Source organism: Leuciscus leuciscus, assembly GCF_965113295.1.
Source record: "Leuciscus leuciscus genome assembly, chromosome: 2".
NCBI lineage: Eukaryota > Metazoa > Chordata > Actinopteri > Cypriniformes > Leuciscidae > Leuciscus > Leuciscus leuciscus.
In genome coordinates, this window is record NC_138726.1 from 48,290,418 (window position 1) to 48,303,673 (window position 13,256).

At 35.6% G+C, this 13,256-nt stretch overlaps 1 protein-coding gene across 2 annotated transcripts in view; it reads left to right on the top strand.

Moving 5' to 3' along the window:
• The window catches only part of dagla (diacylglycerol lipase, alpha), a 39,631-nt gene that overhangs the window by 3,067 nt on the left and 23,308 nt on the right, over nt 1–13,256 (top strand). For both annotated transcript variants that reach the window (XM_082161276.1, XM_082161277.1), the window contains exons 2-4: nt 9,583–9,684; nt 11,181–11,392; nt 11,953–12,054. In XM_082161276.1, the coding sequence (XP_082017402.1) occupies nt 9,590–9,684; nt 11,181–11,392; nt 11,953–12,054 (409 nt within the window). In that variant the 5' untranslated portion in view covers nt 9,583–9,589. The remainder of the gene's footprint in view (nt 1–9,582; nt 9,685–11,180; nt 11,393–11,952; nt 12,055–13,256) is intronic.

Sequence of the window (13,256 nt, forward strand, 5' to 3'; positions counted from 1 at the left end):
ACAATCATGCAAATCAAAGGATGTCCTTTGTGGGATAATGTTCATGTAGAGTAATTGTTATTTCTTACTTTTCTCACAGTCATGCAATATATAGAGTTGAGAAATGATTGCAAGATTGCAGAACACTTCCTATCTGGTGTGTCCTGTACAGTGATTTGCAGAAATAGTGATTGAGGCAATACAGTGCCTTAATGCATTTGTTTTCTTTTGTTTACCAATATCTGTAGACCGAGAGTGCTCAGGTGCTTGTTGTGAGGGCCAAATGAGCTCACTTTTATATAGTGTAATATTATTAGACAATCAACTAGTGTGGAGAAGGGTTGTAAATTGTCCAAATTATGTTTTTATTTAAATCTAGTGGTTTGTTTAGGGGTAGGGGTTGATTAATGCCTTAGAAAGTATCATTAACCTGATATAAAATCAACTAGTCAAGTCAACTTGATATATATAATGTATATCAGTGTATACATTTATAATGGATTGCTAGTAAATGAGCGAGAGCAACTAAATGTACATAATGAAATAATAAAAAATATTAAATTCTTTAAATTCATTAAACTCAAGTAGATGGAATTTCTGCGTAAAAACATTGAAAAACAATAGATCGAGTAATACCATTTACATGTGAATGATTTATGAACAATTCATACATAAATTTGTTTTGCTTAAGTTTCATGAATGAGATCCAATGTCAGTGTTTGATCTTAAGTTTAACTATTTAAAACCTTTTCCAAATTTGCATTAATGTATTTTTGCCTTTACACTTTGCAGTCAAAAAGATTTGTTTTCTTATAAAACATTGATGGCACAGAATAAGATGTGTACTTGATATCCAGCCTCTGCTGCAGAGATGCAGGCGAATGTTCTCCAAAATCCAGCTCTCTGCAACAACAACGGGCACACTGTCCTCTCAACATCCTGCAATCTGTCACAAAAAAAGAAAGAACATCAAGAGATTGTATGTGGCCTGGAGAAATATAGCGGCTGTATTGTTTAAAATTGCATTAGTTTCTGTAATACATTATTGAGCAATGCATAGATCTTCAGGGCGCTCATCATAAATCTCAGATAACTTTAATCACAGATATTCCTTTTCTTTGTTTATGGCACTGCGAAAAAATTTGCCTTTTAAAATTTGCAGAACCATGCAAACGTTGTCTGATAAAGATCTATCTGAATAAAAGCAATAGGTTTATTAAAATGATTGATTGCATCCTAATATATTCCTTGCAGTGGTTGACTGACCGATATGGGTCCTTTTAATGTGGGTCATTCTTTGAATAATAGCAGGTTTAATAATCAGTCTGTTTCACCACATGGTTCCTGTTCAGGCAAATCTGTGTTTTATGTTAAACTAATTCACTCTGGGAGTTAATCATCACCTCACATTGATTATAATGGGCTCAGATTATTTCGGATTCCCATCAGCGCCGGGTCTTCTATCTCTGGTCAGGCTTTTCAGTCAATGTCTTGAGTTATTAAGTGATTCGTGTATGAATCAGTCCATTGATTGACGTTTTCTTTGGTGCTATCGTCATCATGCATGTGTGAAAGTGCGTTCATGATTGATACAGCTTCCAATAAAAGTAGCAAAAAAATATCTTGTGCAATGAGCAGAACAAGAGACCATGCATTTTTGAATTCATTTTTTTTTAAATGTTTTGTTTATATACACGTGTCAGATAGACATCTCCGATCATTGTTTGCTTGCTGTTTTTCTTATCTTGCATAAGTGTCATTTTTATGACACTGTCGTGAAGATGAATTATTGCCACCTGCATTTCTGCAAGTTTATGCAGCATAGTGTTACCAAAAAATGGGCCCAGAAGCAATTGCTACTTTAATTAATTAGTATGTCCATTTAGAATAAATATTGGGTACAGTTCAATTTTGTGTGCATCATTTGCTATCATAAAATGTTATGTAATTTATTCTGTTATATGCTATACAAATCATCTCCTTGTGAACTGCTACCAGACAACAACAAAAAAGAAGGAAAATATTTTCTCTTCACTTCAGGCTGCTTTAATTTATGACTCATTGGTATGAGGTGTTATGCATGTACAATCTCATAATATTAATAAGGCCACTGAATGAGGCATGTACTTCTACAAGCATTTCACAAGCTATTATTTTGCTACCTAATGCAATGCCATTCAGAGGTTTTCAAGTATGCCTCAAGTACTTTTCAGGGCCTCTGTAAGTGGGCGTCCTGACATCCCACCAATACCTCACTAGCGCTTTATGAGGACTGCATGACATTGAAGTCATCTGAAACAGCATCTTACAACAGGACGGTTGTTTGAAATATGTGTCATCTGGCTGAACAAACCAGTCATGAGATTTTCTAATCATAAGTGAAGTTAAACCACAGCAGCAGTAGATTGATGACGGCACGTTAGCTCACGGCTGAGGCAAATATTTTTTGAGGCGTAGCAGTCTGAAGGTAAATAACAAGCCACAAGACTTGTTCTTTTGTTACAAAGTTACTCGCAGTGGCCGCCCACTTTTTGTTGCTTTGCTTCTAGATCTATATTTCTTGTTTATTTTCTCCATCGGAATTTCTAACCCAAGCTAGCTCAGAGATAAATCATAATGTTACAACCTTTCATTTGAAGCACAAGTATTCAAGCTTGATCATGTTTGAAAACCAGAAGAAAGACAAAGGTGCAACACATGAGTTAAGGTGATGATACACGGGGCAACTTTTTTGAGCAATGTTGACGTCAACGGGCAACCAGGTGAGCAACAGGGCCCACGACCGGTCTAAAGAATCCAGATAGAAATTTGTTGCCTATTCTGGAAAGTGCCCAAGCAACATTGCTCAAAAAAAGTTGCCCTGTGTATCATCAGGTATGTGCACTTATATGAGGTAATATTCCCATGAAGCTATGAATGACGTAATTGAAACTAAAACGACACTACAATGTGTTAGATAGTCCTACTACTATACTATACTATGCTTTTACTTATAAACATTGATAAGCATTAAAAAAAACAATATAGGATATACAATATATAACAACTATATTTTGTCTTGTTACATGTTTAAAAAATCCATTATAAAAACATTTTTTTTAAATGTATATAGCCTATATTATTAATAAATCTTATATATTAAGAATGTTTAATTATAGAAAATACTTCTTATATAATTTTATAGCATTTCATTTTTATTTAAATGGTTAAATTAATGTTTAAAGAGTACATTTTTAATCATGTATCATTTTAACATCTTGTTTGGTGTAGTTACAGCCTATACAAGAGTATATATTTTATATATATATATATATATATATATATATATAGTGTGTGTATATATATATATATATATATATAGTGTGTGTGTGTGTATATATATATATATATATATATATATATATATATATATTGTGTGTGTTTGTGTATATATATATATATATATATATATATATATATATATATATATATATATATATTGTGTGTGTTTATTTATTTATTTGTTTGTTTGTTTGTTTGTTTGTTATCTATGTAATACATCTGTGTATCATTGCTTACCAACCTCAACAAAGATCATATTAGGTCTGTCTTGAAAGATTTATAAATTTATGTTAAAAATCAGTTTCTCTATGCATAATGCAGATGTTTGGAGATGTTTATCACGCCCCATTTGCTGCACCCCTAAATTGAGATGATGTGCTGGTTGTCCCAAGTTTAAGTATTTTTAAATTGATGTGACGTGCTTATGTCAAGAGACATTGAAAAAAAAAACCCAGCCAAAGACGTTTGCAGGGTAGCGCAGACAGAACGCGTCCCATGTTAATGTCTCCAGAGCGCACAGAGGCAAACGCTCAGTCAAGTACAGTGTTGATACAAGGATCCGGCATGAACACAGCTGACTGTATCCTGCTCTGTGCTGTCTTTCTATTCTCCCTGCTACGCGCTCAACACTTTTTTCCCCTGTCATGCCCTATTTATTTTTTCAACACACTGCGTTCCACCCCTACTCATTCCTCGGCATGCCAATACATAATCCCTCTTTTCCATTATGAAGTCAACACTTAATTTGATGCATTTCAGGGCCAAACACTAAATGTGTTTCCACTTTAAAACCATTTTCCCTTACTGTTACCTTCAAATCATCAATTGTGCCTTTTATTTTTTGCCCACAATGCCCAGCGTTTGAATAATTGACCAGATTCGACCACATGCAAAAAAATTCCTCACCTGCCTCTTAGTTCTAATAGTGTTTTGCATGTAGTCTTTCTCATTATAAATCACATGGACTTTCATTTACATCACTAACACAGTGATTTTGTTGTTCATAACTTTTGGCTTCTACTATAAACCTCTGATGGCACATTTTCCAGAGTCATGACAGTTGTTTTAACAGATGTTGATTGCTTTATGTCTTTGATTTGAGTTGTTGATCCCACTTAACATCATTCTTACTATTCGATAAATATTTTTTACAAGCCATGAAACTGTTTTTGCAAAAACAAGCTGTCATGAAACCAAAATTGTACATACCAGACAGGAACAGAAATGTATTAAAGTAATCAAATGTGAAATAACACTGCATAGTCTTCATTGTATAAATGAGACAGATTAATCCTGATTAAGGTTATAAAAGTTGTTCAGTCAAGAGCAGTGAGTGATTTTTCTCTGTCTTTTGTTGTTTGATTAACATTAAGGACACAGGGTTATTAGGCTGCTGTCACTTTAAGACCTGCATGGATCCAATATACTGTTAACATATGTGTTTTCTTTCTCAACTGTTTATGTTCACTTAAGACATAACTGATATGTGTATGAGGATACTCGCCAATACGGGCTTTTTCAAGCGCATGACGATATGAAAGAGCTCAGTTCAGTATTGGTGCGGACTGTACGCCTGCGCTTTAATTTGAACGCAATAAGGTTACCATTTGATTTATAGTATCGACCAGATTTAAATATCATCGGGGTTCATCCGTACTTGACTAATTTTCCTTCCTTTTCATTTCTCCAGTGAAATGTCTGTTTTCACCATAGCTCTAGTCCTCTTTCTCTGTTTTTTCTCCTTTTCATCTCGCTCATCCATACTCCGAGTTTAGCTTCTACCGCTCTCATCCTTTTTTTAGATTGAGGACCATGTGCTACACACACCCACTCTCCCCTGCCTCTCCTCTCATCTCTTGCTCCAGATTCTTTCTTCCCTCCTTCTCTCTCTTCCTCCTTCACTCACCCTTGCTCTCTCTTACCTTCTGTCCTTTTTCCTCCTAAATTTCACGCTAGAATATTTCCCTGCATCCTCATCATGTTTCACTTACACTGCCGCCCACTCGGTCCTTTCAACATCTTCCAGCTCCACCTGCAGTGTGTGTGTGTGTCCTTGTGTTTGTGGGTTCATGTCTGCTTCGAATGAGTGTGTATGCCTGAGTAAGTGTGAACACGCTGTCTTTTTCTTTTTTCATGTTTTCTACGCTGATTTTGGGGTGAAATCTTCCAAATGGATTTAAAATTGTAAAATGTTTAATGCTGACAGTCAAAGTCTGGCTTTGTAAAAGAAAGTTCGTCGTAAAGACTTTCCAGCCTTGAGTGTTCATGGGCACTATAGCAACCGCATAGTCCTTGTGGTTTAAGATTTTTCTTTTTATTGCCTTTCTATTAGGTAATGTCTCACTTTACACAAATTGACGATAAGAGCCATTTCTCTTTAGAAGACCCATTAAAATGGAATGATGAACAGATTGTGTTGTATTTTCAATTGAAGCAAGAAATCGTGGCGGGACTTACCAAAGGTCCCCATTTTTTTTAATAGCCTTTATTTTATGTCACAGTCTGACCAAACTAAGTTTAGCGACTTGGATTTGTTAGTCTCTGACAGGTGGTATTAGGGGGAGGGACATTTAATGTTCTAGAGAGCATGTGATTGGACCAAAAGAATAAGGAGATACAGTATTAATACATCAATACTGTATTTTCGTCAAATTTTCCTGCAATAGAAAAACTGTAAATTTGAAACGCATATACACAGCTCACCAAGGCTCCATTTATTTAATCAAGAATATAATAAATAAATAAAAAAACAGTAATATTCTGAAATATTGAAATATAGCATAATAATGACATTTCATTGTCATTATTCCAGTCTTTTCAGTGACACATGATCACTCAAAAATCATTTCAATATGCTGATTTAGTGCTTAAGAAACATTTCTTATTATCAATGTTGATAACAGTCGTGCTGCTTAATATTGTGGTGAAAACCATGGTGCTTTTTTCTTTCAGTAAAGATTTGAAACAGAAATCTCTTTCCTGTTACTTTTATTTAATACATCCTTGCTGAATAAAAGCATTAATTTCTTTTAAAATAAATACATTACTACTAAAACACTACTAGCAGATTAATTCATTTAAATATGTTGCAAATGCAATTGATTGTAATAAGTGAACACATGATAGTTGCTTTTTTGAATATAATGGGAGTCTTTTTTTTTCTCTTAAAAAAAAAAATAGTCTTAAGTTAAGACCCATTCACACCAAGGGCGATAACTATAACGATAGACACAGTTCTAGAAGTCATTCTAAATATAAAAGAATAGCAGAGTTCACACCACAACTATTACGATAAGAACGTAGAGAAACAGTAGGCTATCGTTTTTCCAGCTGATGAACGTTTGACATTGACAGCCAATAAGAATCCAACCTATTTTGTAAGAGCTCGAGCATTTAAAGCAGCAGATGACAGAAATGCAGCGTGTGCACACTTTCGTGGCAGGATACAAGATCTCTGTTGCCCCATGGGTTTATTCTTACCTTCCTGAGGATGTGAGCAGGATGTTTATATGATAAGATTGAATGTCATTTTGTTTTTACTTTAGGTTAACAAGTGTTTTAGCCATTTGTGGTGTCCTCCAAACTGGCTTCATTATATTTGTGTTTGGTTTTAGGGATGTGTCTCCATGGATAGATGGATGGTAGGAAAGAGAGAAACGGAGAGAAGCAGGTGTGAAGAGAAATGGGAAGATTGAGAACTGATAAACAGCTAACAGTGTGATATGATGGACTGTGTGTTCTTGTACAGCTGCTGTGAAAACCATTTGCAATCTGTCGCCTTATCAGGCAGGTCTGTCGGGAAGGAGAATGATTCATTCGCATCTTAAGATTACTATTTTAAAGGTAAAGTGTAATTTTCGATGTTAAAAAGTCTGCCATTCATGTTGATTTTCCAAAAGAGAGCTTTCGATTTATTGCTATGTTTGTTTAAGGGGTTTGCCATGTCAGCTCCTGGCTCGACCAATGGCTCGAGTTTGAGCCGGAACTATTTGTTTAAACAAATGATGACAAAACTCATTGGTAAACCTGTTTAAAAATGATCATTATCAGTGGTCAAATTACTCTTGTAGAATATGGTTAGGGTTTGGGATTTTAACAAACTTGAATGGTCCATTAAAATGGAAGTAAATGTTGATTTCATGTTGACTTTAACCTCTACTCCACACACACCACACACAAAATAGCACAAATGTTTTGGGGAAGTATCCAGGGCGTATTCCTTTACCCCGATCCATAAAAAGATCAACAAAACACATGGCCGTCACATCCTGTTTTATCATCAGCCATCTAGTTTTGTCTCAACAACACAGTCAAACAAGGACATCATCTGTGTACTCTGAAAGTACCTGTTGATCGATTACATGCTTTGAGTGAGATTTGTGTAAGTAGAGCAATTTGCCACACAATGAAAGTTTGCTGGGTCAGAGCGTTGCAGTGTCTGGACTGGAATTGGTATCCATGGCAACCATCAATAGCCCTCACTCTGTTTGTTATCGTCTTGTAGTTAATGGTGATTGCTGAGGCAAGCATTACTACAATTGCTCAGAAAAGGTTTGAGATTTTTAGAAAGCCATATAGGCAGGGTAGGCAATTTGTTTTATAAACACCTTTTGTTAAACTGGTTGAAACTCTCTTCACATCCTGATGGCAATCCAAAATAGAAGAGGTCTAAATGTTAAAACATGTACATGTATATCTTCTGTGGGACCAAAAAATGTTGTCCAATCATTCGGTCCGAATGCAATGTTTTGACGTCCTACCTGCCTGTCAACATATGTATTTCCACACTTCTGCACACCTCACAAATATATATATATATATATATATATATATATATATATATATATATATATATATATATATATAGGCCTTATATGATTCTGTACAAACAACTAAACAAAATAACGTAATTTAGTAGAGGTTGACAAAATGGTTATATTTAAAATGTTTAATCTGAATTACTTAAACTGTTTAAAACAATGATTCAATGACTTATTCATACTTTACTTGTTTTATTACTGGATGAATACGTTTTTGAACAAATCTCTTGAATGAATGATTCAATGACAAATAATTGTGGACACCAGTGTTTATATCCAAGCTATTAAAATTTATCCCAGTACTTCTGTGATAATAAGAATATTTGTAACAAAGAAATAACGATACCGTGTGGTTGAAAAGACTGTTTGTGAAGCTGTTTCATTCCTACACATGACAGCTCTCTCTCTGGGTCAGCAACCAACACAGATCTAGCCTAAATGTTGCGGTGTGATTTTATCAAAGGTTTCATAGACATGCGAATCGTTGTCATTTAGGATTGAGATCGCGTAAGTGTTTGAATCAAGATTGTGATATTTTCGCAATTAATCGCGCAATCTGATATCTATCATTTGGATTGGCTTTATCTGATTAACCAAATAATCGAGGAAATAATAAACAGATTAATCGATTAACAAAGTATTTGTTATTTGCAACCCTATGCATAAGCACTAAGCAACCACACACACCGTTGCAAGCAACAGTATAGCAATGCACTGACCAAGAAGTACATCCTAGCAACAGCATAACAATGCCCTGACAACCACCTAAACATCAATCTTTGTTTTATTTGCAACTTGGAAAAATATCGTTCAATAATCCACTCTAAATACCACTCAACAGTACAAACTGTAAAAAAATAAAATAAATAAATAAATAAAATAAAAATAGTACGCAATGCTTAAGATACCATGCTTAAACTCTCATTCTCATTCATGCATTAACTCTTGCCAAATATTGGTTTCTTATTCTGTTAACATTATCTTGGGTCACTTCCTCTTTGAATTTCTTTTCCTCTTTAATAATGTCCACACTCTTTCTTTTTCTAGTGTCTTATTCCTATCAGACCATAAGCAGTTTCAGTCTCTGATGCACAATTATAGAAATAGTTCACTCAAATATGAACTACTTTATAATACTTGAAGGGTTTCATATATTGATGGTGAGTGTGAGGAAATAGCAGCCCCCCCCCCCCCTTTCTCCCCTCACCCTCCATTAACAATTTCCCCCCATAAACGACAGGAATATTGTCCTTTCTGTGAGGAAGAGCTGTTGTTCTGTTTTGAATGTAATGCAAAGCTGAATACAGCAACAGTGGTAGTGTGTGCATGTGTTCTGTTTTCTTTTACTTTGGCCTTGTGTTTTTCTCTCGTCTTTAAAGCAGAAATGAAGAAGTGGTTAATGAGAAGTCTTTCTGTGCGTGTGTCAGGCGGTCTGTAACTGGAGTGTGTTTGTGTGTTTCAGGGCAGTGATGCCGGGCATGGTACTGTTTCGGCGACGCTGGTCAGTCGGCAGTGATGACCTGGTTCTGCCGGCTTTCTTCCTGTTCGTACTACACTGCATATGGTGAGTCTGTGTGTTTGTCTGCACAGCTTGTTCTTCTACATTTGTGCTTAAATAAAACAATCAACCCAGTATGAAAATAAGCTCTTATAACCAGACCTGATGTCAATAGAACTATTAAGAGGTGAATTTAGAGATTCTGTCATGCAATATAATAGCAGTCCCTGAACATTTTTAGGAGTTTTATTATAATGTAACTTATTTATTTGACGTACACCAACATTTTTAGTAAGGTTAACCTTTCAAAATATAGTACTTTTTACTAAATAAAATTGTAAAGTAAATAGAAAATGTATTCTAATTAAACAATAAATGTATGAATTTTGGTAAAATTGTATTTAATTTAGTTTTAATGTTAGATTTAATTATGCCCTGCATTTCCCTCACTAGAAGTGAACCCCTGTTTGAGAAACCCTATAAAATATCAAATCAAATGATTGCTTGTTACAATGTCTGTTGGACAGATGGAATTTATGTATAACTTGTTCGTAAACCAATGCTTACGTAAATTGTAACATTTAGTTAAATGCACAAATTGTTTACACACAAATCAGTTCTGCTCATTCTTCATGGAATTGCATCAACAACACACAAACAGCTGGACTTGATTCTTCAAGTTTTTCAGCATAAATATGATTATAAAACTTAATATTTTTATTTAAGCCCTGACTTTCCTGTGTTGATTAGTTTTAATTGTTGGTACTGACCAAAATAAGTTGTAATTGTTATTGACAGTACTGTTTATTTCATACACATTTTGTGCACGGTTAATAAATAATAATGATAAAGCTTGCCAGAAAATTACACTCATTTTGCCTGTAATGAGGCAATAGACTATTATTATTATTATTATTATTACTATTATTACTATTATTATTGTTTATTCTATTTATTTATGTTCTCATTTAAATGCCTGTTCTAATGTCATATATGTATGTATGTATGTACCAAGAGCTCCTGTAAAAACCACAAAAAATTCCTTGTGTGTTTGTGCACACTTGGTGAATAAAGCTCATTCTGATTCTGATTCTGATTCTGATTCTGATTCTGACTTGTGCAACCAAACTACATTTTAGGGCTGGGTAAAAGAGGGTAATAGATTTCTCAGTTTTAATTGATTCTCATTTTTATGAACTGATACCGATTCTTAAATCTCAAGAATTAACTAAATAATGCATTTTTAATAAATGAACAAGAAATCTGAAATTGTTCAGCTGTACTTCGAAAATCACTTTAAAGGGATAGTTCACCCAAAAATGAAAATTCGGTAATAAACAGTTGATGGACCCCATTGACTTCCATAATATTTTTCTTTCTATACTATGGAGGTCTAAACTGTTTGATTACCGACATTCTTGAGGGTGAGTAAATGATGACATAATTTCCATTTTTGGGTGAACTATCCTTTTAACGCTCATGATGTCATAAATATCACATTTCTGTGGTGTGTGGGATCATTTGTATGTTTATGTGATGTTGTGACTGTGCTCTTTCGGCAGGCTGGTGGTTCTGTCCTTTGTTCTCTTTGGGCTGCCGTACAGTTCAGAGCAGTCATGCTCGGTCACACTAGTGGATCACGGTCGTGGTTACCTTGGCATCCTGGTCAGCTGTCTGATCTGTGAGGGCGCCATCATGTGGTTGAGCATGAGAGGTAGCATCCTGTACACACAACCCAGAGAGGCAGTGCAGTACGTGCTCTATATACGGCTGGGTAAGATTCTTGCACACTTGCACTAAGACTGCATGAAGAACCACAAAAAACACTTCCATTAGTTCTCTCAGTACGTTGGATCTCATATGTCAGTTCTGTTGAAGTCGCCATTAAATGGAAAGTTGCGATAATCTTTTCTTTCCTATTGTGACGTATATCCAAGTGAAACAGCTTCTCAAACAAGAAAAAAATGTAGGGCAGGACTTTAATTTGATCATGGGGAATTGATTGGATGGTTGTGGTTTGCTATTGGTCAATCTCATGTGAGTGACAGGTTGTCCCGCCCTCACTCCAGTAAACACATCATCCGAGAAGAGATGTTGCTGCAAGAGAAAGGGAAGTTATTTTGATTAATTAAAGGCACATGAAATGAAAAAATAAATAAATGATACGTCAGCAGCATTCGTGCATAGAGCGTATTGTGTACATTTGCGTCTTTGATGCTTGTCGTAAGATTTTTTGGAGGGTTGCATTATTTTATTGTAAAATCATATTGTACTGAAAATTAAAACTCATACTCAATGTGATTAACACTTGGCATTCATTGCTCCTCTCTGCAGCCATCCTGCTGGTGGAGCTGGTGTACGCGGTGGTGGGAATCGCCTGGTTGGTGCAGTACTACCAGCCCTGCTCCGACATCACCGCCAAGAACCTCGCTCTGGGTAAGACATGAATAAAAACAATGTAAGGGTGTGAAATATATTTTGACATTATGAGTATATTATTATAATATTATATATCACAATATAGTTAAGATTTTCTGTAAATTAAATGAAACTTAAAGGTTTATTTTTTAAAAGGTTTAAAATTTGAAGGTACACCCTGTAACTTTTGGCCCTCTAGCGGTTAAAAACAAAACTTCATGCATTTTGCAGAAGAACATTGTTTTGGTTGTGCTTCTGCTCTGCGTGGCTGAGCGGATGAATATGGTTCATTCTCATAACTTAAAAGAGAGATTATCCTACTGTTCATAAATCATTCACTACTAACTACTTTTAGATGGAAAGGATCTCAAGCTGACAAGCAGAAGATGTTACTGTAGCTACACCCGTTAATAGACATGGCACTTCCTTGAAAATAAATTACAGCACAGCGGTATAATGACTCTTCGCAATCAATAAATCTGTTAAGCCCCTTTCACACAGCGCGTTGATCCCGGGAAATTGCCGTAAAATTGATAGAGTGCCTTCTGTGTGAACGCAAACACGTCCCGGGATTGATGCCGGGATGGGGACCTAGTAACTTTGCCGGGATCAGTCCCGGAACGCGCCCTGTGTGAACAAAAGCCAGGACCAATGCTGTAAGGGGTATTTTGTTGCTCTTAGAAGAAAGTTTGTGTTCGTCATCCACAAAGAAAGAACGAAAAAATGTCTGCAAACTAGAATGAATGAGCAGAGACCAGGGAGCTCCTTACTATCTGCGCTGAAGCTGAGATCGTTCGCCAGCTTTGTGGAACGGTACGTGACGCATTAGTTAGGCATAAATTATAGCAATTTTTAATTAGGCAATTTATCTGTTCAATAAAATATCTCTGTCGCTTTTAAAACATTTCAAATCTCTCAGTTCTCGCATTCTCCGAAAAGTTAAGCCAATGTTGATTCTTGTTTTATTACGCGCTGTAATGTTCTTTTTTGGCAGCAGACTCTCCCCTCTGTTCGGCGTTTGTTTAAAACGGGTGATTCCCCGAAGGTTCGAGATTTAGTGTGATCCATGTAAACCTTTCTCACTCGTTGTGACAACTAACCCATTCCACTCACACACCATACACACGTCAAAGTAGCTGGAGCAACTTTTCTCTATTACGGATATGACGAGACACGCACGGGCGAATTACATATGTATGCAATTTCCCGCGAAGACCATC